At 30.5% G+C, this 22,650-nt stretch overlaps 1 protein-coding gene across 2 annotated transcripts in view; it reads left to right on the plus strand.

The window, feature by feature from the left end:
- PlexA (plexin A) overlaps positions 1 to 22,650 on the plus strand; it is a 593,915-nt gene that overhangs the window by 567,389 nt on the left and 3,876 nt on the right. For both annotated transcript variants that reach the window (XM_067046922.1, XM_014430265.2), the window contains 22 exons: positions 7,247 to 7,429; positions 10,679 to 10,807; positions 10,903 to 11,003; positions 11,161 to 11,290; positions 11,530 to 11,701; positions 12,339 to 12,547; positions 12,763 to 12,894; positions 12,973 to 13,174; positions 13,303 to 13,885; positions 13,968 to 14,136; positions 15,103 to 15,222; positions 15,315 to 15,557; positions 15,679 to 15,855; positions 15,934 to 16,183; positions 16,603 to 16,864; positions 17,117 to 17,254; positions 17,513 to 17,726; positions 17,865 to 18,048; positions 19,529 to 19,632; positions 19,731 to 19,919; positions 21,322 to 21,426; positions 21,877 to 22,046. In XM_067046922.1, coding sequence (XP_066903023.1) covers positions 7,247 to 7,429; positions 10,679 to 10,807; positions 10,903 to 11,003; positions 11,161 to 11,290; positions 11,530 to 11,701; positions 12,339 to 12,547; positions 12,763 to 12,894; positions 12,973 to 13,174; positions 13,303 to 13,885; positions 13,968 to 14,136; positions 15,103 to 15,222; positions 15,315 to 15,557; positions 15,679 to 15,855; positions 15,934 to 16,183; positions 16,603 to 16,864; positions 17,117 to 17,254; positions 17,513 to 17,726; positions 17,865 to 18,048; positions 19,529 to 19,632; positions 19,731 to 19,919; positions 21,322 to 21,426; positions 21,877 to 22,046 — 4,166 coding nt within the window. The remainder of the gene's footprint in view (positions 1 to 7,246; positions 7,430 to 10,678; positions 10,808 to 10,902; positions 11,004 to 11,160; positions 11,291 to 11,529; positions 11,702 to 12,338; positions 12,548 to 12,762; positions 12,895 to 12,972; positions 13,175 to 13,302; positions 13,886 to 13,967; positions 14,137 to 15,102; positions 15,223 to 15,314; positions 15,558 to 15,678; positions 15,856 to 15,933; positions 16,184 to 16,602; positions 16,865 to 17,116; positions 17,255 to 17,512; positions 17,727 to 17,864; positions 18,049 to 19,528; positions 19,633 to 19,730; positions 19,920 to 21,321; positions 21,427 to 21,876; positions 22,047 to 22,650) is intronic.

Here is a 22,650-nt window from a genome sequence, read left to right on the forward strand (position 1 = left end):
AGTTAAAAATTATGTAAAAATAAGTGAAAAAACTATATAAAAATAAGATGTACAATAATAAGTATATAAAAATAAAAGAAATTACATAGACTATTTGATTTAAAATTAACAGGATACATAATAACATGTAACAAAAATTATACAAAATATGAAACGGAAAATTGAGGAAGTAAGATGAGAATAAATAAAGTTCAAGAAAGAATAAATTAAAATAATAATAAATTTTATTGAGAATAAAATTAGACCGATTATCCCAACACCCAAAAGTTATTATTAAAAACTTGTTTTTGCATTGCTTCGTTATAAACTTTTTTTTATTAATAGTAAAATATGTACTACGATCTACAACACTCGAGAACAACCGTGCAGTGTAACGTCGAGATGTTGACAATCTTTCTTATTAAAATTGTTCAATACAAAATAATTTTAGTAAAATATAATTTAAGGAATACATCAATATTTAAGAAAGAAATTTCACAAATGTTAACTATTAAAACTACATTACGTTTTTTTTTTTTTTTTTTTTATTTTAGTTAATATTTAAGTATATTCTAGATATCCCGTTTCGATAATCAGTTTTTCCTCAAGGGAGTGATTTGAAGAAATGGTGTGTTCAGAAAAATGCTATCTAATTAATAAAAAGTCTGATTATTATTATCACTTTTTTCCCGAAGCAAGTTGGCCACTTGTATATTTGAGTTCGTTTCTCTATTTGGTGTTTTCGAGAGTCGTTGAAATAAAAGGTTTTACATAACTTTTTCGGATGCATTTTACCTAATGGAAAGCGGCGATGAATTTTATAGCGCATTTTTTATTTAACACCAAGGAATAACGCTTAGTATACCCAGAATTCCGAATTGGGACCGCAAATGATCGCTTGGGTCTGGGAGTTCTTGGATGGTTCCCCGAGGATGCTGAGTTGTATTCCCTAGCCACCGCTTCCAGCAGTTTATCTAAGACCTGCTGGCTTTGTGGACAAGGATGTAATTATTAGAGCAAGTGTTAGATAAAAGATCGTAAGTACCGTTGGGAGATTGCCATAGATAGTGACCAGCCATGCCATGAGTAAATTTTTAATTTTCTTCAAAAATGTTTGAGTTGTAAATTTAGGTAATCTTCCACTTGTATTACACATAGATAACGCTAGGATGTTACTAATAAAGAGATAGTATGGTATGTGAGTCGGCACGCTAACTTAACGAATAGTTTCATTGTGAGACTATAATAGCTGAAATACCCCTCTGTTTTTTGGCGCCCATTTTTTTTTAAAGTATTAAATTGGGTCTACATTATTCCAACCAAAATCCAGTTTTGGCAATTTTTTTATCCTTTTAAAACATTTGACTGGCAAATATTACTTATCTGCTGGGATTATTAAGTAGCAGTGCTCCCGGACTCAATCATACATACTATATAATATAAAATAACAAAATTAAAGTTAATTAAAGAATTACACTATTAATTAAAATAAATTAAGAAAAAAAGAACAGAAAATCACACGCATGCATGCATGTATGTACTCGGCCTAGAGACTCCAGAACCTTCCCCGCCTTAAGAGGTCAAATCTGGGCTTCAGGAAGACACCGCCCCAAACCCCATTTGCTTTAATAGGGTCAAAGCCTGTATACTGAGTAAGGGCGAAAAAGTCGCAGACGGGTGCTAGAGTGATGCATAATAGCATTTGGATGTCATTTATTTTCTACAAATATTTCTGCTTGGAAGATCATATGGTAGTTTGTTATTCATCCAAGGATTCGGGGTTATTGGAAAACTTTTGGTGGTATTTAGAAAAATGGGAAGGTATGTGGTCAAAGATAAAGGTAGTTAGAGGTTAACATGGGCGGATTTTGTCAGTACATTTTGTTCACTTTTCTTACAACTATCATCTGGAAACTAGTAATTCGAACGAGGTGCAACTCGTTTTTATTCATTTGGACACAAGCTATATGACCGACTATATGCCAACATCTAAGGCCAAAATTACATACTAAAATAATACAGATAAAATTAAATATTTTTTGTTAATAAATTGATTTAGAACTTTTAATTCTAATTGGCGTATAAACTAAAATCAGTGGCGTAGCGTAGTTGAAGCGGGGAGGGGGTGGCAAAATTTCACAATAAATAGTAGTAATATCTTGTAAAAATTTAAACTATTTCATTTCATGACTTTTCCAGTTGTAACCCGTACAATACACTGTTCACAATACACATATGACTGTTCTTGCCAAAAGTTCCTTTAGAATTACTGTGTATTTTTGTATTTTAAAATTAAATACCTAAATGCGGGGGCGGCAAAAGTTTCCTCCGTCCCGGAGGGTTGACACCCGTGGCCACGCCACTGGCTCTGTTTCTTCCCCCATTCTATCGAACTCTTCGTTCCAAATGTAATTTAGTATGTAAATCACGATATGGACCATGCGATTTGCCTTAAGATTCACACTTTTTTTGTGTGTGGGTGTGTGTGTTTCTGAATAAAATTTAAGCTCTTTCGATATTTTTTTGCATAACTATTTGACACAAAAATTAAACAGGTCGGCTGCCTGTCCCTCCGAAGTGGATACCATTGCTAATTAATGGAATGAAATTTTTAATTATTTTCTATTCTTTCAGAATTTGGTATAAGAAAACTTTCCGAAAAGTTTTAACTTCATATGAATAAGTTGATTTCATTCTCTAAGTATAAACTTACAAAGTCTTCAACGCAAGATCTTTCATTGGTTTTTGTAATTTTTTTTTACGTTATTGACTTTTTTTATTGCCTGGAATGTGCCATAGTGGCATACAATTACATCCATACATTCTCCCTGCTGTTGTTATTATAAACAAAACCACAAAGAAATACAATTATCTGATTAGCATTTCCAGTATACCACAACAGCACAACAAGTCATGCTAGGAATTACGCTACGTTGAACAAGAGGAAGTTGTGGATATGGTCAGCCGAAAGGACAGTTTTTCAACCCATAACTGTTTCCGTAGATTTAAAAAACTGTATATTGTGTACAATTGCTTTATAATTATTCGTTATTGTTGATTCTATATTATTCGTATTGACTAAAAAATAATTGAATTATAGAATAAAAAGGAGGAAGGTACTAAATTAAATAAGTTGATTGTTACTGGCAAAAACGATGTCTTAAATTAACTAAAATGAAACGTATAGGCAACGGTGAGCTAAGTGAAGTTAATACAAGTCATAGTTAATGGACTATCGCACTGTTTAATGTTCTTTACCAATGGTGTACATCTTTTGTTTTGCGAAGACCCATGAAACAAAAATTATGTACATTTTTCTAATTATTCATATTTAGATACTTATGAAAGTATTTATATTCAAGTATTATATTTAAAACTTGTTGTTATTAAAAAATACCAAAATTTAAAACTTCCTTGAACACTTAAGGTATCATCTTGTGAAGTGCCGGGGACGATCATGTGAGCATGGGTTACTATAACCAAACCTCTAGTCCGATTTTTTAAAATAAGTTTCATGTGTTTCAGCATGCCCATTAACAAAAATAAGTATGCTAAATCTCATTTTTTTTTAAAAATCGCTCGTCTTTGGAGGGTTTTTTATTTGCACTTTTAACAGGCATACCTCTACTTCATTACTTATTCCTCCAGTATTCGTCTCATAGTCATTGCAGACTGTAATATAATGTAGTTACTGGTTTGTTTGGTTGATCGGTAGTTACTAGGACCAGTCCACTTCCAACCCCACCCCTCCGACGGCGGTACTTGCGGCTAAGAACTGATGGAGCTGGGCGCCTCTAATCGGATCAGTACTACCCCATAGGGATCGACCCCCTCCCTCCTTTCGATATTCCAGATTATTGACTACCCTGTCTCATTTCTCTTGTCTTTCCCTTCAGTATATCTCCCACGCCACAATTACAGGTATTGAATGCTGTACAAGAGTCGCTGTTCACGTATAATAAATGTTATTGCCTGGTTTTGCGATAAAATAAGAAAAAAAAATGTCCAAGACCCTCCGTGTTTTTGTATGATTCATTTCTGTCCATATTTTCTGCATCGCTGGCCCGATGCACCGATTTCACATACAACCACAGCGCCTTTATGTAAATAATCCATAAGAGCAGTTCTCAGAGCAATGCCATCCGTCAGGGCCCTAATATAGAAGTATCTGACAGGGCTATGTTCGTGCAATAGGTGTCAGTAGCGTAATTAAGGTCGCATACGCCCCAAATCGAACATCCAGAGGACGCCCCACCCAATTCATAAGCCTTTCTTTTCATCTAGATCCAAAATATTTCTCACTAATTAGTTTTTACTGCATTAAAGTGTTGGAAGTTTTTTCTCTACCTATTACCCAACAGGGCTCACAATACACACTACTTAGTATTTCGGAATAACAGAGTTTTTCCCACGAGTTTATGACTGATTTTTGTTCCATAAAAATAATAATCCGTTGAAAAAGTATTATTTGTTTCAAAATATCTTGGGATAGACACATGAGGTCTGCATTGTTAATTTTCTGGCCTTCTCCAGTTCAATTTCCAGCGCACGTAGTTCTGGGCCCTGTTTCATAATAAAGTACAAACTAATATTATTAGTCTTGTAGATTTATCTTAATTCAATTACACAGACTTGTACAATAGTAACTTGTACTTTAGTATTTTTTAATTCCTATAATATCACTAATAGTCATCCCTATCATGAAAAAAATAAGCATTAGTATTATTACCACACTAATTTCTACACTTGTTCTATGAACTAATACTATTAGCTTTCATTATGAAACAGGGCCCTGGAAGTTCAATGGAATTGGGTACTTTTTTTTAACGGATTTTGATAGTAAATCAAATTTTAAAACTAATTCATATCGGGGTGTAAATCAACAATAGCCGCGAACAATGTATCATGGTTATTAAAGGTTTGCGGGAATCGTTAAAACTTAAAGAAAAAAATCATTTTAGAATTCCATTTCTAAAGTTGAAACTCATATCATGATGACAGATTCATTTAGAAAATTGGGTTCAAAACGATTTCGAACTATAAGTTTTTTTTCGATTTTCTACTATATTTGCGCACAAATCGTCGAAAAGTTTTTGGCGATTTATACATTTTGGACGCGTTGAAACAAAAAGTGCCAATTCGAGAAGTGAATTCGTTAAACATCTTATCACATTGGGAATTCCTGAGTTTACTTTTATTACCCCAGCGAAAATAAAATCGAATTGGAACGGATTTTTTAGGAGATTAACTAATGTTAATAAAAAATAATTAAACTTATTTAAATAACACCGCAACATCACCTCTCCTCCAATGACCGCGACGGGTTCACCTTTTTGGCCAAGCCACAATTTAACACTACATAAACACAAAAGTCGCAATAACAAAAAGGTATTTTCTATGTTTTTAAATAAGTAACGCAAAAGAAAGTCTTGTTTACTTTTTATTGATTATCACAAGAATGAATCACAATTATACTTGAATAATTAGAACAGATGTTGTTATATTTTTTAGGAGGTTGACCAATGTTTATAAAAATTAATCAGCTTTGATAAACTTATTTAAATCACACCGCTACACACACATTTAAACTGTAATAGGAAGCGGTAGAGGCTGCGGCGGCATATTTCGCATCTGCCTTGGGCGCCAAAAACCGATATTACACCACAGAATGGTTTACAGAAATGTAAAGAAACGAGAGGTGGTAGTACATGATAGTTTTTATGAATTACGATTACGTACAGTAAGAACAATAACCTAATTACATTAGTGTGGATACGTTTATATATACCCCGAACCGGTATCCTAATTTGGAATAATATTGAGTTTATTTCTTTTGAGGAGACTTTTCAATAGACTGAATAATTTTTTTTTCTCCATCAATTCAGGTCTTGTAATGTCCCCACCCTTTTTTCGACCCCCCTCCTCCACCGCTTTTTCTTGGTTGCCTTGGCGTCATTAACGTTTTTGTCAGGTGATTCTGGATCAATGGATCAACCCAATTCATTCGTCAGCTTTAAAACTTATACATATGCCGTTTGTCAGAAATCTGCTTGTCTAGAGTATCGTTTACTTTTAAAATCTTGAATTTGTATTTGTTTTTATTAGCATAACTAATAAAAAATTAAATTAAATAACGCTCATAATTTGTTTCTTTAATATATTTTATGTATTGTTTTTACTGTATGTAAAATCGCATCTCCTTTCTTTTAGTTGGCTGTTAATAAGAATTTCCTCATTAAGCTCCGTTCGTTTCCACGACTATATCAACCTCTTCACGGCCTGTGATGTTTTGTTCATAATTTTCATCTCTCCTGTTAATAGCTGTTAATTATCCAGAGTCTCTTTTGTTGTTCGGCTGTCAAGACCATCTGCCCGAAGGGTGCGGAGGTTTAAGGCATCTCCTAATGAAGACCTTCACCGCCTCTTCAATTTGCCCAACACCTGAGCTCGGCTTTGTAAGACGTATTGCATTGTATTCGGCAGGCCCTTTCCGGAATTAACATGGGATCGGATGATGGAAGTCTTATCTGAGCTTTGCTGACTGGAAATGACGGTAATGGAGCTGTTATCTTGGTTTGCTTTTGATTATCCTCTGTTGTCTTCCTTCATTCACGTCTGCTTTGCCAACTGGCAGATCTCTAATTAATGTAATGTTATCCTTCCATTACATGCGCTGTGTAGAAATAACGGAAACTTCCGAACCTTGAGGTTATTCCCTCTTAATCGGATCATTTTAAAGAAGTATTTCCTCTATACATCAATGAAAACAGATTTATGGTTATTTTACAGCAAAACATATAATTTTTACATTAATTTGGATTAGAAAAACCAAATTAAGGATAAATTGTCGAGAATATATATAAATTTAAGTATTCTCATTTCAGTTTTTAAAATCAAGTACTCAAATTAAACGCAAATATATTGTCATTTATTTTACATTTAATGAGCACTCCACAATATACATATGTTTTTTTTTAAATATCATACATTTCTTAAAGATGTATTATTAAAAAAAATAATCATAATTCATATTCATTAAAAATATCTTTCATTAAACCTTTTTTGGTAAAATTGGAGAAGGAAGTTGGAATATGCGTTTTTTTTTCTTTTTCATATTTCATTCCTAATAAGTCTATTTAGTCATCTGTTGATTATAGTTGTAATTAAAGAAACTTGTTTAGCTACAAAATGTCCATGAATATGTGGTTCAAATTAAAAGCATCATTAATCTTTACTTCAAAGTTTAATATATTTTTTTTTTTTTCAGAAATTACAAACCATTGGTGAGGATTTCTGTGGGCTTGATGTCAACACACCCCTTGGAGGTGAAACACCTATGACAGTAGTTCCTGTTCTATTAGTAAATCAGCATCTTACGGCAGTTGCAGCTACTTCTACTGGAGATTATACTGTAGTATTTCTTGGTACAGCAAATGGTCGGCTTAAGAAGGTATTATTTTATCTGTTTATTAAGAAACCATTAGCCCAAATTATTTGAGGGGGAACTTGAAGTAGTTGCAAAGTGATCCTCAGTCCTATTTTGTTATTAATTCCTATATTGCTATTAACATCATATTTAATTATTAGATTAAATATGGTGTTAATAATATTAATAAACTTTGCATAATTTTTTTTAATGAAGAAAAAAATTTACGCTTGCTTAGGCATAGTACAGCTGCTGAGTTTCAAGATTATATTGTACAAAGGAACTAAAAAATTAAAGATTCAATTCCTTATCTTCTGCTCTAATTTTCATGACATGATTGTATGATCATTTATATTTATTTTAATTAAATATTTCTATAATAAATTACAAATTGAGGTACTTACTTTCAAAAGGGCACATATCTAATTTGGAAAAATTTTCTGTAAGGTAAAAACTGAATGAGGGTGATTAGTTAAAATATTATCCTAATGGAACCATGCAAGAGAAGGGAATTAGTTCAGTTTTGAAAAATATTGATTCATTTCTTTCAGTTAATACTGTATTTATATTTGACCCTTTGAAAGTAAGCTCCTCAATTGTTTTTCATAACTCGTAACCTGCTGTCTTATTTATTACAGAAAAATACTTATGTACACATCAAGAATCAACATTTTCCACTTTAATATAATGGTATAATGAGAATATCAAATAATGATCTTTTTTTTTTTTTTATTACCAAACGATGTTCCGAAATATTTCCGGCCTTATTTTTTTAATAACTGGTTACCTTTCACAGAATGAACATGTTTCCAAACAAAATTAATATTTAATCTTATAATGTAATTAAGGGGAAATAAATTTTCTCACATATATATATATTTTGCATTTTTAATCAGTGTTGGATATTTAACTCCTGTAAATGAGTTATATGTTTAAGGTCAATTAACCATTCAATAAAAAAGTTATTAGAGTTAAGAATAAATTATTAATCAGGATCATAAGTCAACTAAACTGAATAGGACTTGGATTTTCATTTTAAAAACATGCCTAATGAGTACATATATATTTAATAATTTTAAAACAAGTTCAAAAGAAATACTTAATTCTTCACTGTCATCTTGTTTCCACTTATTTATGTTTAAGAAATGTCTTTAAAGAGGATGTTTTAGAGCCAGGATTAGTTTTTAAGACATCTTGAAGTTTCATCTGGATTCTGTTTCCTATTTCTCTTGGGGATCTGCCATTTTGTGAATTTCTTAATCAATAAGCTGTTTTTTAATCGGTGCATGGTTAGTAATTCAAGGTGTGGTATTATTAGAGTAGCAAGAAGTACAGAGGCCTATTTCTAGTCCTTTTTGCATTCTCAGAAATATTTCTTGGTGAAAAAAAATTGAATCTGGAGAATTCAGATTTGCCAGGGGCACCTTGGGCTTTGCGATGCAGAACAATTTGCCCTTCCCTTTTTATCTCCCTGTATGGGATAGTGAGTAAGTCAATAGCTTAATTGTTAGGAATAGAAGCCAGATTATTTTTCAAAATCAGATTTCCTAAGGATATCCGATCTGAGATTGAGGAGCAACTGCAGCTGACTTTTCATATAGTTTCGAAACAACTACCTTTATTTCTCCAATATTTTTGGAGTTGCACTTAGCAGCCTCCATCCAACTTCCTCTATCTTGTTACTACTGGCTGAGGAAATGACGGTCAGTTCAGGGGAATTTTTCTTGAAAATTTGCATTCTACTTGGAGCTTTTAAAAAGGTAATTTTTAAGAGATGAAATTAACAAATCTTTAAGAATTCAGAACAAACAGCTTCAGAAACTTGACATGTGACACGAAGTATTGACAATAACAACACATTTTCATGCACATTCACACCATTTGATCGAAGAAGATTTATGGAGTCATAAAAAAAAAGTGTTATGGTTGCAAGACTGCATTTTTCCAATACTTGACAATTTAGAAGAAATGGCCAGGAAAGGAAATCTGAGCAGAGGATACCAAATATGATATTGACAATGTATCAGCCTTCAATATTAGTTATCTCGTCAACTGTAGTCCTTATAGGTCCCAACTTCATTTGTTTTTAGAAGATAAAACCACAACCTTGGAAATTATGCTTTAAAATCGTATAAATTTCTTCCAACAGATTGACATTAAATTAAAATTTGGGTTGCTCTGAGTAAAAATGAGAGGTAGGGGAAACTTGGAAGTGAATGATGTGTTTTTATTTCAAGAATAATACAAGTAAAGAAGAAATGTAGTTTGGTTTCCATTCTTGGAAATAATAAATGTTGGAAGGAAAATACAGCCAATACTAGTGAATTTTAGGAATCACCTAGCAAGTTGATTACGACCAACAGGCTTCTACAGAGAAATCTCAACTAATATTTTGAAGACTTTTTCTTCTAATAAAAATAAAAATCTCTGATATACAAATAAAATATACCAAATATTGAGTCTAATTTGTAGACATTTGTAAAATATATAAATATGGTGAAATAAGTAAGTTAAATGAAATATATAAATTAAAATTGGTTTAAATTGATTGCAAATGTCTCAAAACATAAAATATAAGTTTGTACATGGTGATATCTTTGTCAGTAAAAAATATGTATTTGCATGAAAATCCTAACCCTAGTAATGATCCTTGATTTTTACTTGTCACTCACTACATATTTAGTTTGCTTTTTAGGGTTTATTTAAAATTAGCTATGTAACTATTCCAGGTAAGCATAATTATATATTATTATGTTGTTATTCTATCCTCCAGAGAGGGATTCTATCCTACAGTTATTTTTTAATGCAAGGTGTAAAGTAAGCTTCAATTAAGATGGTTAATATTTCTAACTATTTTTAGTAAATCTGGCTGTCTCTTTGGTGTTGTGGCTAGTTTCAGTGAATAAGAATCATGAAGAAGTAGGTTTCAATCCTAGGATAGTGAGGATTTTTCCACAGTCAAAAAACTAACTCCATTTAGTCTAGTGATTACTTAAATAGATATACAAGGAATAATATAGAAAATCCAAATTAAGTTTGAGTTAAGAAATTATCCTTTGCTCATTAACATACCTTTTCACTATGTGTGTGGATACTAGATTGTCTTATCTATTGCAAGAACTTTTGAATCACTAGTTTATTTTATTTTCTGTCAAATACACTCATTAGTTTATATGGATTATATGTTACTATAATTTTCAGAAATATTTCACCATAGTTTATTTTTTACTGATATATATGTATATTAATATTTCTTTTTTTTTTTTTTTTTAGGTTGTTGTAGAAAGTTCAACATCCGCTATAGAATATGGCAATGATCTGGTTAATGAAAACTCTCCTGTAAATGCAGATTTACACTTTGATTCTCAAATGATGCATTTGTATGTGATGACAGAAAGACAGGTAGGTTAAATTTTTCAACAACCAATGCATTTTATTTTTTATAACTCAGTTTAAAAAATGTAATCAGATAAAACTCATGTTTTTTTTTCCATTAGGTTGCAAAAGTTAAGGTTCAGGATTGTAGTGTTTATAATACTTGTTTGGACTGCCTTGGAGCCAAAGATCCGTACTGTGGATGGTGCTCTCTGGAAAATAAGTAATATTTTTGTATTTAAAATAGATTAAATTTTGTATTATCTAATTTACATAGTAGTTTAATTTTCATATTTTTGTAAAATTCAGAAGAAAAGTTTATAAACTACCTTATTATTTATTTTACTTTTTAAATAGTTATTTATCAATATTTTTAACAGATGTAGTCTAAAGAGTGATTGCCAAGATGCTGGAAAAGACGTCCTCTATTGGATTTCATACAAAAGTGGTAAATGTACCACCATCACCTCTGTTGCACCTTACCAGATACAAAGAACAACAGCTAGAACGGTAAATTATGGATTAAATCTTTTTTTTTTTTTATCCATACCCATATAGAAAATACTCGATTGTTATATAGAATATGTGTGAATGCATTACTTCAGTTTTTAAAATTTATCCTTTTCTCAAACTTTCTGTGCTAAGGATGTTTTAGCTTCAATTTATATATATTTTTTTCCATGTTCTTTCAAATTAATGTTTGTCATAAATATGACTGTTAACTTAATTTATTTATTTTTTTTTTACAGCTTGATCTAGTGATTGAAAATCTTCCTTCACTTTCTGGGCAGTTTTTATGTGCCTTTACAGCCCTGGATAAAACTCTTACTACCCCTGCTACTCGGAAAGCTACTGGTGCATCTGGTGTGAATTGTACAACACCTAGGACTGATCTTCTGCCACCTATTCCACCTGGACAACGTAAGATATTTTGTTTTGTAACATCATTGATTTTGTTGTTATTATTATTATTGTTATATGATATAGTGTAAACAATACCTTAAGCTTTTTATCCCCTGAATTTACTTTTTAAAAAATAATAGTAATAAAATGTGCTTCTTAATTCCTTCTCACTTCTTATGGGTTAAGTATCTATTTTTATTTCACTTTATGCCCATAACAGCTTTAAGTCCAATGAATTTTTGGCAGAGTTCATTCTAAAAATATACACAGTCTTGTGCCATTATTATTAGGCTGTATCACAAATGCTGTCCAAAAAATTAATGAACTTATGTTACTAGTAAATTGTTGACTCAGAGATAGGTTCAAGTGATAGAAAAGTATAACTTATATTTTAAGCTTACTAGTTAGCTTATAATAGTAATTTTACTAATTGACCCAATCATCAATTTTTTATAGAATGATAAAAAACATACAGATCATGCTTTCACCTCATTATTTTTTTTATTGTAGTTTTTATAAAATATTGAGTCCTATGAAAAAGAATGTTTTAATAAATTGGAACATTGTCTAGTCTTCTCTGTATTCTTTTTTTTATTTTTCATTATAAAGTTGTATCCTGAATTACTAATCTGATACCTCCTACATTTCATTTCAGATCATTTCACTGCAAAATTGTCAGTCAGAATGACTTCTGGCCCAGATTTTGTTGAGACCAACTTCACGTTTTTCGACTGCAACACTTATATTTCTTGTACTCAGTGTGTATCATCTGCTTTTCCATGTGACTGGTGTGTTGATGGGCACAGATGCACACATGACACTGCTGAAAATTGTCGTAATGATATTTTAGTGACAGGTGTCAGTGTAAGTATTTATAGTTTAAATATTAGTATTTGTTTGACTCGAAATCAATTATGTTGTTAATTGTTATAAATAGAAGTAAATATTTAAAAATATATTGTGATCTCATGTATTTTATCTTGGCCTATTTTATTTATTATAAAAAATAATATAATCAGTATTTACTTATTATATACCATTCATGTTCTATTTTATAAATCTTTGTTTGTATATTTTAGAGAATTGGTCCAAGCTATCGTAGTGGACCTGGGTTTTGTCCAACGATCAATGCGACCCAGGGCGGTTCAACTGAGATTTTAGTTTCATCAGGTGTCAAAAAGGGTTTGCGTGTCAAAGTTCATATTATTGGAGTAAGTTATCATTTTTTGGTTCCAAATTCCTTTGTTCATATTTTTGAATCTAAATATTGAATGGTTTTGATTTTTCAGCAATTCATTGTACAAACACGATTTGTATGCCAGTTTAATATTGAAGGCCGGGTCACTAGTGTTAATGCCAATATTTTAGGAGACATTATTTATTGTGAGCCAATGGAATTTTCTTATACTTCTCGGGCTCCAAATATTACTGCAACTTTTGCTGTTATTTGGGGTGGTTCCAAGCCCCTTGACAATCCAGACAATATTCATGGTAAGAGTCAACACATTTGCATTTTTATCAATTCTTTCCTCTTTATATCTATTACCAAAATAATTTATTTATTTAAACTGATTATATTTTAACTTTATGTATTTCATATTTGTATTGTGTTGTTTCAGTTGTCATATACCGTTGCCGCGATATGGCTGATAATTGTGGAATGTGTTTAGCATTAGGAGAAAAATTTGGTTGTGGTTGGTGTCAGAGTTCTGACAGATGTGAAGTTCAAGAGCAGTGTGATCGTAATGGAGGATCTGTATGGTTGAATCGCAATACTACTTGCCCCAATCCTGAAGTAACTTCTTTCTCACCTCAGCTAGGACCTTGGGAGGGTGGCACCAACATTACTATTACAGGAATCAATCTAGGAAAAACATTTAAAGATATTTACAGTGGTGTAAGTGTTGCTGGGATTCCATGTGAACCATATGAAGAACTATATGAGAAAACCAAGCAGATCGTTTGTAGAGTTGATGGACCTGGCACTCCAGATTTAAGAAGAGGTCTTGTAGTTGTAAAAGTTGAAGATTTTCGTGGAAATTCCAAACAAGAATATAAATTTGTTGATCCTAATATCACTGATATTTTTCCTAATTTTGGCCCAATGTCTGGAGGAACTCACCTCACTATAATGGGTAGATATATGAATGCAGGAAGTTCAATAAGGGCATTTATTGATGAGCTACCCTGCCAAATCATTAAGTAAATACATTTTTGTTTATTAATGAAGTTTATACTTGTTAATAAATGTATTACTGAAAAAATGTTACCAATTTAATTTCAGAACTGAACCCAATTCGACAGTATGTGTTACAAGTGCTTCCAAACATCAAAGAAAAGGTACCTTAAAAATGAAATTTGATGAAGGTGATAGACCATTTGACAAGAAATTTTTCGAGTATATTGAAGATCCGGAAATTGATTCTGTTGAATCAGGTGTAACTACTGGACAGGTATATTTTATTCTAAATTGTAAAGTACCCTAAGTTTTTTTCTATATCAGTTAACTCAGTGACTGAGAATGGACATTTTTGGGGGTTGAAAATTAAACCTTTCCTTAGCCATATGGATGCCAGTATTCACCATACACTAAAGTATTCTTTAGTCCTTCCCTCATGCTCTGAGCTTTCCCTTTCTTGTATTGAAGATATTCTGTTGGTAGATCTTCTTCCCCTGCCTATCCTCATTCATAGGAGTATGACAGGGCTCATTGGGTTGTGATTCCCAGAGTGCCCGTTTCAGAACGTTGTGGGTTCAATTCGCACCAGGTGCTGTTTTTATTTATTTCTCAGTGGCTCAGAGAAATGAATATTAACAGTTCCACCTTGGTTAGTACACGGAAGCAGCTTCAAGGTAGCTGCCAGGGGTTGGCAAAAAAGACCACTAGGCCCACTTGCTGATCTAGTTCTCCCACCAGTTACTAATACCAATATCCTCATTCATCTAGTTAACATCTCTACACCATCTTGACATATTCATTCTTATGGCATCAAATAAATTCAGGACCCTAAATTAATTGTAAACATTCATATTTTTTCTAATCCACCATATATCTCCTTCACACATGCCTCTGTACATTCTTCGTAATAATCTCCTTTCCAACCAATCAAGTCTTTGATATCAGGTTTTTTATTAAAAAGAAAAGATATCAGGTTATTTCTTCAGAAATCCAGTACTGAACAACAATTTCCTCTCCTCCCATACCAAATGGAGTACTTACTCTTCGGTTAGCTTGCACATCCCTGATCACCAGACCCTTTCAGAGCCCCTGTTCCTAAATTGTGTCCCTTAACTATTTTTGACTGATTTTAATGTTTTACCACTGTATGTCTCTTATCCATATTAGAACTTTTATTTGGAATTCTTTAATGATAATGCTTTTTATTATTACCATAAATCATTATGTCTTTTTGTTTCAGATAAAAGTAGCCAAAGGAATTCCAGCAGGTGGTATAAGGATATCAGTAACTGGTAAAAACTTGAACAGTGTGCTAAATCCACGAATGTATGTGTTCTATGAAGATAAAATGTACCTGAGTGTAAGCATTGTTTGCATAAATGATTTTTAATTGTGATAAAAAAAACATATTGTTTTACATCAGTTATTAATATGAAAAATTTAACATTTCAGAATTGTACTGCTCATTCAAACACATCTATGTTATGTCATTCCCCCAAAATTAGCATTCCTAAAGATATGTACATTGATGCAGAACGCCCTGTGAATCTTGAATTTGGCTTCAAAATGGACAATGTTTCTAGAGTTCAGAACCTATCTGCCCAACATGGACATTTTTTACTCTATCCAAATCCAGTTTATGAAAAATTTGATGAAGAAATAAAGTACTACAAATCTGATTATTTGACAATCAATGTAAGCTTCAAATCAATATTTCTAATTTTATTTATTTTAGGTTTGACAATGGTAAACCTCACTATTAAAGTCTTCTATTTGAGTGAAGAGACTTTAATATATCCTTAATTATATTTTTTAGGGGCAACACTTGGATAGAGCATGCCAGGAGCTGGATGTAGTTGTTCGTATAGGAAGTAGTTATTGCAATGTTACATCATTATCAAGGCAGCAACTTACTTGTCGTCCTCCAGTGGAACAACCTCCTGTTCTTGATGATAACACAAATCCTGAAGAAGATACTTTGCCTCAAGTGAAAGTAAGTTATTTCTATAGAGTGATATTAAAAACATATCACTACTTAAAATATTTTACTTATTGTAACCATTTTTTCCAGGTGATTGTTGGAGGAGAATTAAATTACGTTATTGGGAAGCTCAGTTATGCTTCTCCTGCTGAATTTACTGGCCCCCTTACCAAACCTATCATACTAGGCGTTATGATTATTGTTGTTTTGTTATTAGTTATATTTGTTGTTTTCTTAGTAGCATATAGAAGAAAATCCACAGAAAGTAACAGAGTGCTGAAAAATATGCAAGAACAGATGGACATATTAGAATTACGAGTAGCTGCTGAATGTAAAGAAGGTAATCTGAATTCTATTTTTTTTTTTTTTTGCTTAATATGACTTAGTAATTTCTCAGTATATAAACCTTTGGTATCTGAAATTTTAAATTACAATAATTTATGGCTGAACTACGATTTTGCATTCATTTTTTTTTAAATTAAATTTTCCTAGTAAAACATAATTTATATTAACAAAGAAACCATTTTTCTTGTTTCTTGTCCATTTTTTGTTATTTTATGTTCAAGTATATATTCTAGAATGATGATAAATAAGCATCTTCAACTGAAGTTTTAGTTATTAAATTTGTTATTTATGTTTAAAAATTTAAAAAAAAAAAAAAATATCAAGTATCATATATAATTTTTAAAGTTGTGAAAAGTAATTAATACATTATCATGTAAATAAATTTAATTATGCATATTTTTTTTTTGTTTTTAGCATTTGCTGAATTACAAACTGAAATGACTGATTTAACACAAGATTTGACTGCTGGCGGTATTCCCTTCCTAGATTACAGAACATATGCTTTGAAAACTTTGTTCCCCAATATGGAAGATGTCGTTCTTCAGTGGGAACGTCCAGAATTAATGAGACAAGAGAAGGGTTTACGCTTTTTTGGATCTCTTATATTGAATAAGACTTTCCTTTTATTATTTATTAGAACTCTTGAAAGTAATCGATATTTTTCTATGAGAGATAGGTATGTAAAATTATTTACTTTAAATTTATTTATTTGAATTATTTAAGTACAACTTATCTTGTAAAAAAATGAATACATTATTATTAAAAATTCTGAAAGACCTTAGAAAGTACTCTAGATTACATTTTATGAGGAACAATATGTTAAATTCATTGGATGGATTTTATAGTATTTTACATAATTATTGTAAGATGAATCAGTTGTATTAATTTTATTTTAATATTAAGCATTCATATATTTTTTCATTTGCAGAGTGAATGTTGCTTCTCTCATTATGGTGACATTACAAAGTAAAATGGATTATTGTACAGATATATTAAAAACACTTTTAGCTGAACTAATTGAAAAATGTATGGAAGGAAAAAGCCACCCTAAACTTTTGTTGCGAAGGTTTGAAAATTCTATATTCTTACTCTTAATTTAATTAGTTTTATTTTTAATTTGTTTCAATTAATTCTATTCACCAAATGGTTTAATTTGGAGGATGGTAATTTGTGGAAGTAATAAATGGAACACACTTTTATAAAGTTCTTTGTGAATAATTATGTTACAGTGCTATATTATACAAAATATATTAGTTTTTTATATTTTATAAGTGTCATTTCCTTAATTTGCATGATGGTTTCATAAAAAAATTTGATGTTTCAGAACGGAAAGTGTTGCAGAAAAAATGTTATCTGCTTGGTTTACCTTCCTCCTCTATAAGTTCTTACGTGAATGTGCAGGAGAACCACTTTACATGCTTTTTCGAGCTATGAAACATCAAGTAGATAAAGGTCCTGTAGATGTCATTACTTCTGAAGCTAGATACTCATTGAGTGAAGAAAAGCTAATCCGTCAATCAATTGATTTTAAACCAATGGTGAGTTATAACCACTGAATATTATTTATATATATAATAAAATACAATTGTTTTTCTCTTTAAAGACATCCAATAATTTATAAATAGCATATATTACATATATACATTTAAATATTTTGAATCTTGTTACTTTTACAGACTGTATATGTTTCTATTTCACAACAAACAGTGTTTGTTACTGGGCTAGATCCCAACACAGAAAATGTTGCAGTGAAAGTTTTAGACTGTGATACAATATCACAGGTTAAAGAAAAAGCATTAGACACTATTTACAGAGCAACTCCTTATAGTCAAAGACCTAGAAAAGATGATTTAGATGTTGGTAAGCATAATAATTTTACTATTTCTGATTATTATTTTGATTACTCTTTGATGATAATAATATTCAGGTGATTGGGCCTTTTTAATTAATTGGAAGTTTAGTTCATGTGTCTCACAAATTTTAAGTACTTGGAAGCAACAAGCAGCTTGTTATTGCAGACTTGTTTGAGGATTCCTCACTAGATTTTAGTCCAGATGAAGCCATAGGTAGTAGATCCATTCAACTGAGAAAGTGGAATATTATTTAAGAAAACTGGAGGGCACAATATCCTAGGTTTATGACTAAGGGTAAATGGGACTTAATGGAATTTGATCGGATATATTCTAATCTTCCAGTTCTGAGACCATTCTTCAATATATGTGAATTATTCCTTTATGTTAATAATTTTTTTAGAACTAATTCTTGTTTATATTTGAATGACTCTTGTACTTTGTGTGTATAGTTAGGACAGTACTAGGACAAGTTGGGATCTCCGTTGTATTAGTTCGGTAGCCTATGTAGAAGAATGTTACTTATATTACCCAAAAAATTAGATTATGTTTTCAAAATAGTGAGAAATCAACATTTTGTGAATGTACTTTCCTAATATCTTGGAAACTCCTGCTCCTATGAAAATAATCAGAATGTACTAATTTATTGTACATTTAACTAGCTTCAATTTGAGTGCTAATAGACATCTATATATTTAATAGTTTCTAAAATACAGTTTAGTTTTTTCACAAATCAAGATTCTTTTCATTATAAAAAATATCAATATTTTGTGTATTTATTTTGGCAATATCATGGAAACTGCTTCCCTTAGGAAGACAATCATTATGAGCTAGTTTACAGTGCGTTCAAGGATCTTCAATTTCAGTGCTAACAGACATCAATTTTTAGTAAATTTACTATTCTTTAAAATTTGTGCTATTTTTTTTTTTCATTTCCTGCTTGATAGCTTTAAAGATGTTGAGTGCTAAATGAAAAATGAGAAAAAAATTTGAAATACAATTGACCAATATTTTTTTTTAAAGGTGGCAGAAGTATTTTTTTAGCCCATCTTAAAAGTTATAACTGATTAAAACAAATGAAACTTAGTGTAAAATAATTTATTTTTTTCTGCACGGCCTCCCTGACTACATAAACCACTTGGAGAATGGAATCTTTGAATTCGATACTACCAGAGTCTTTACTTTAAAAATTAACAGTCTTTACTAGAAACCTTGCTTTTATGTAAGTGGGCTGCATAATCATTGAGGAGTATTAAACAAAAAAAGTTATACAATCATTTTACATCAATAGTACATTTTTGTGTTTTTTAAACATACTCCTTGGTGAATAGTTTATGAAGTTAAATTTTTATTTGCAAAAATTTTCTAGCAAATCATGTTTTGAGTTTTTTCCTAAATGAATTATAATTATATCAGTTAAAAAAAAATAATTCAATAATATTATTGATTTAATCATATATAAATAATTTTTCATTTAATTTTTATTCTAGAATGGAGAACGGGTACCTCTGGGAGGTTAATTCTATATGATGAAGATAGTACAACAAAGACAGAAGGGGAATGGAAGAAAAGAAATACTCTTAACCATTATCGTGTAAGTATTTTTAAAAACCTGTATAAATAGTTCTAAATACTTAAATTTTTAATTATCAGTAATTACCACAAAAATTATTTTCTTTATTAAAATTTTAGGTACCTGATATGGCATATCTTAATCTAGTCTCTAAGCAGTCGTCTATTTATAATTTATCAATATTGTCAGAAAAGACAGAAAAATCACACAAATATGAAACTTTGAATTTATCAAAATTTAGCTCTGCTAGTCCGCCATTAAGCAGAGCGACTTCTCCCCTAAATAATGATCAAGATGGAGGACTTAAGGTTAGTGATAAATTTAATAATATTACTTTTTAGGTTAATTTTTATGATATTTAGTGTAATTTTGATGTATTGAAAAACTGTTGATCCTATAAATATGATTTCAATTCATTAATTTCATCTCAAGTAACATATTTTAAAAATGATAAAAGATATAGTCAAGTGACTGATATAAGCAGTATCACACAAGCCTTTAGCTAATACTATGCACAATAATATTAAGTTAATATGGGGTAAGTGTGCTCTAGACTTAACAATGTTCGACTTTGGGTCATTATAAGCTCGGGTTTTCCTCTTTTTTTAAACATTTTACTGAGACATTTATATTTAAATATTATATCCAAGCCCATATTTCAATCATGTTCATTTTTATGAGATTGATAATCGATAATTGATAAAATCGATAGTCCACAGTACACACCCTGACCTGAATAAGTAAGTTGGTACGAGATATATGAAAAACTCATTATTGAAGCAGTCGTAGTGGAATGGAACAAGTATAAAATATTTTATTCCCAGAGGGTTATTTTACTGTTTTAATCACCAAATAAAATCTTGGAATTGGAAGTTAGAACATAATTGAATAAATGCATTGAAAAAAATAAGATTCATATTATTCATGAGTGCAGACTTACTCTGGCACAACTAGTTAGTAAGGATTAATTAACGCCACACTTATCCTACAACAGAGATATGCACTTACCCCTCCTTTTATGTTTTACTGGAGCAACTGCAGACTAGCGCTTAAAAACTAGGAAACTGTTTAGTAATATAAATCACAAATTATTTAGAAGAATAGCTTCTGAAGATTCTACTTACCACTAAAATAATAACACAGCACTAGAGGTCAACACTGATTACAGCTGTTTAGTCAAAGTTGGAAGATTTAACTTAATTAACAAGCTAGAATTGATATATTTACAACTTGTTTTACTTCACTTTAGTGAACTCTTGTTGCTTCTTTTTAAAACCTTTATGTTTAGAATTCAAACTCTTAAAGGGTAACTCTTACCATTTCAGGGTATAAAATGGGACAACAAAGCACTTACTCTACTTTACTTTTCCAGAAAGTTTTTTTACCAAAAAATACTGATTGCTATTATCTGCACTACTCAAATTGCAACTTGAACTATTCTTAACTTTACTTTTACAAGTTTATGCTAAACTAAACAATATGTTGAAGTTTATGCCCATTTGAATTCTGTGTTAATTATAAATATTAATAAAGTGCAATAATTATATCATTTCACTAAAATTGTATGAACTTAATTCATAACTATAATTTTTGTAATTTTTATTATATGATATAATAATTTGTAACCATCTTGTTATATTTAATAATTGCCATAATTACTGCTTAATAATTTAAAGTTTATATTAAATATTATGACTTTATTATTTTCAGGTCTGGCATCTTGTTAAACATCATGATTCTGATGCTCAGAAAGAAGGTGAAAGGGGAAATAAAATGGTTTCTGAGATCTACCTTACCAGACTTTTAGCTACAAAGGTATTTATTTTTCAATTATGATGTAATGATTATGGAAACACGTTTTCATCATTTATTAGGAATTTTATCTGTACTAAACCAATTATTTATATATTTGGTTGAATTTTCACTTATTTATTTTATAACAATTATAACTTATTTGTATTTATCTGATAATAGTTATCTATTTACCACATTAATTAAAAAGTAAACACATTTTGTACATTAAATATTTATCAAGAACTTAAATTTTCAAGTTGCATAATAGCATAATAAATAAAACAGTGATATTTTTTAGATTTAAGGTGACCTCTTACCTTTCTAAAATTAAGTATCATATTATTTAAAATTTTACATATTTAGTTCTTAGAACTAGGTTGCTTGTAGGATTTCATGTATAACTATTACAATAAGACTAATTAATTACACATTAATATTAACATATTACTTAAAATTATCTTTCTTTTTTAGGGTACGCTTCAAAAGTTTGTTGATGATCTATTTGAGACAATCTTTAGTACAGCGCACAGAGGGAGTGCTTTGCCCTTAGCAATCAAATATATGTTTGATTTCCTGGATGACCAAGCTTTACAACATGGAATTACTGATCCAGAAGTAGTTCATACTTGGAAAAGTAATAGGTAATTGAATACTTCTTTATTGTATTTTTATTTTTTTACATTTAGTTATATTTGGTTTGTATACTAATGTTATCATTTAATTTGTAAATTAGTACATCAACTCATTGATTTTAAAATAGAATGATGTAGTTATTGATGAAAAAATATTGAATATGATTTTTAAATATATATATATATATATAATAGAATATAGTTTAATTAGTTAACGTTCCAATGGATTTACTTACAATTTTATCCTTTATAATGTTCCAAGGGCATAATAGAAATGACCAAGAAGGGGGTCATAGGGGGACAAAAGACTTTCTTGATAATATTATATTGTTTATACGAACGAGTACGATATGGCCTGTGTATTTCCTACAATATCTGTTGATTTTATACTATCATGGTTATATCCTGTTTTGATTAGTTTTAATGAAGTCTTACAACTAAGGCAGAAACTTTCGGATTTTAACAAATAAGTTAACACTTACTGTGTGTTTTCTCTCTTGACCCCTCTTCCTCCAACAATCTCATTACATCTACCCATTGCTCCATAGCTAGTCCTTTTGGGACCAATTCATCATTTTCCTAACCACTGACTCACTTGGGTTCAAGGACTGTG

Source organism: Halyomorpha halys, unplaced genomic scaffold (assembly GCF_000696795.3).
Source record: "Halyomorpha halys isolate HHAL.00 unplaced genomic scaffold, Hhal_1.1 Scaffold36.1, whole genome shotgun sequence".
In the NCBI taxonomy this organism is placed as follows: domain Eukaryota; kingdom Metazoa; phylum Arthropoda; class Insecta; order Hemiptera; family Pentatomidae; genus Halyomorpha; species Halyomorpha halys.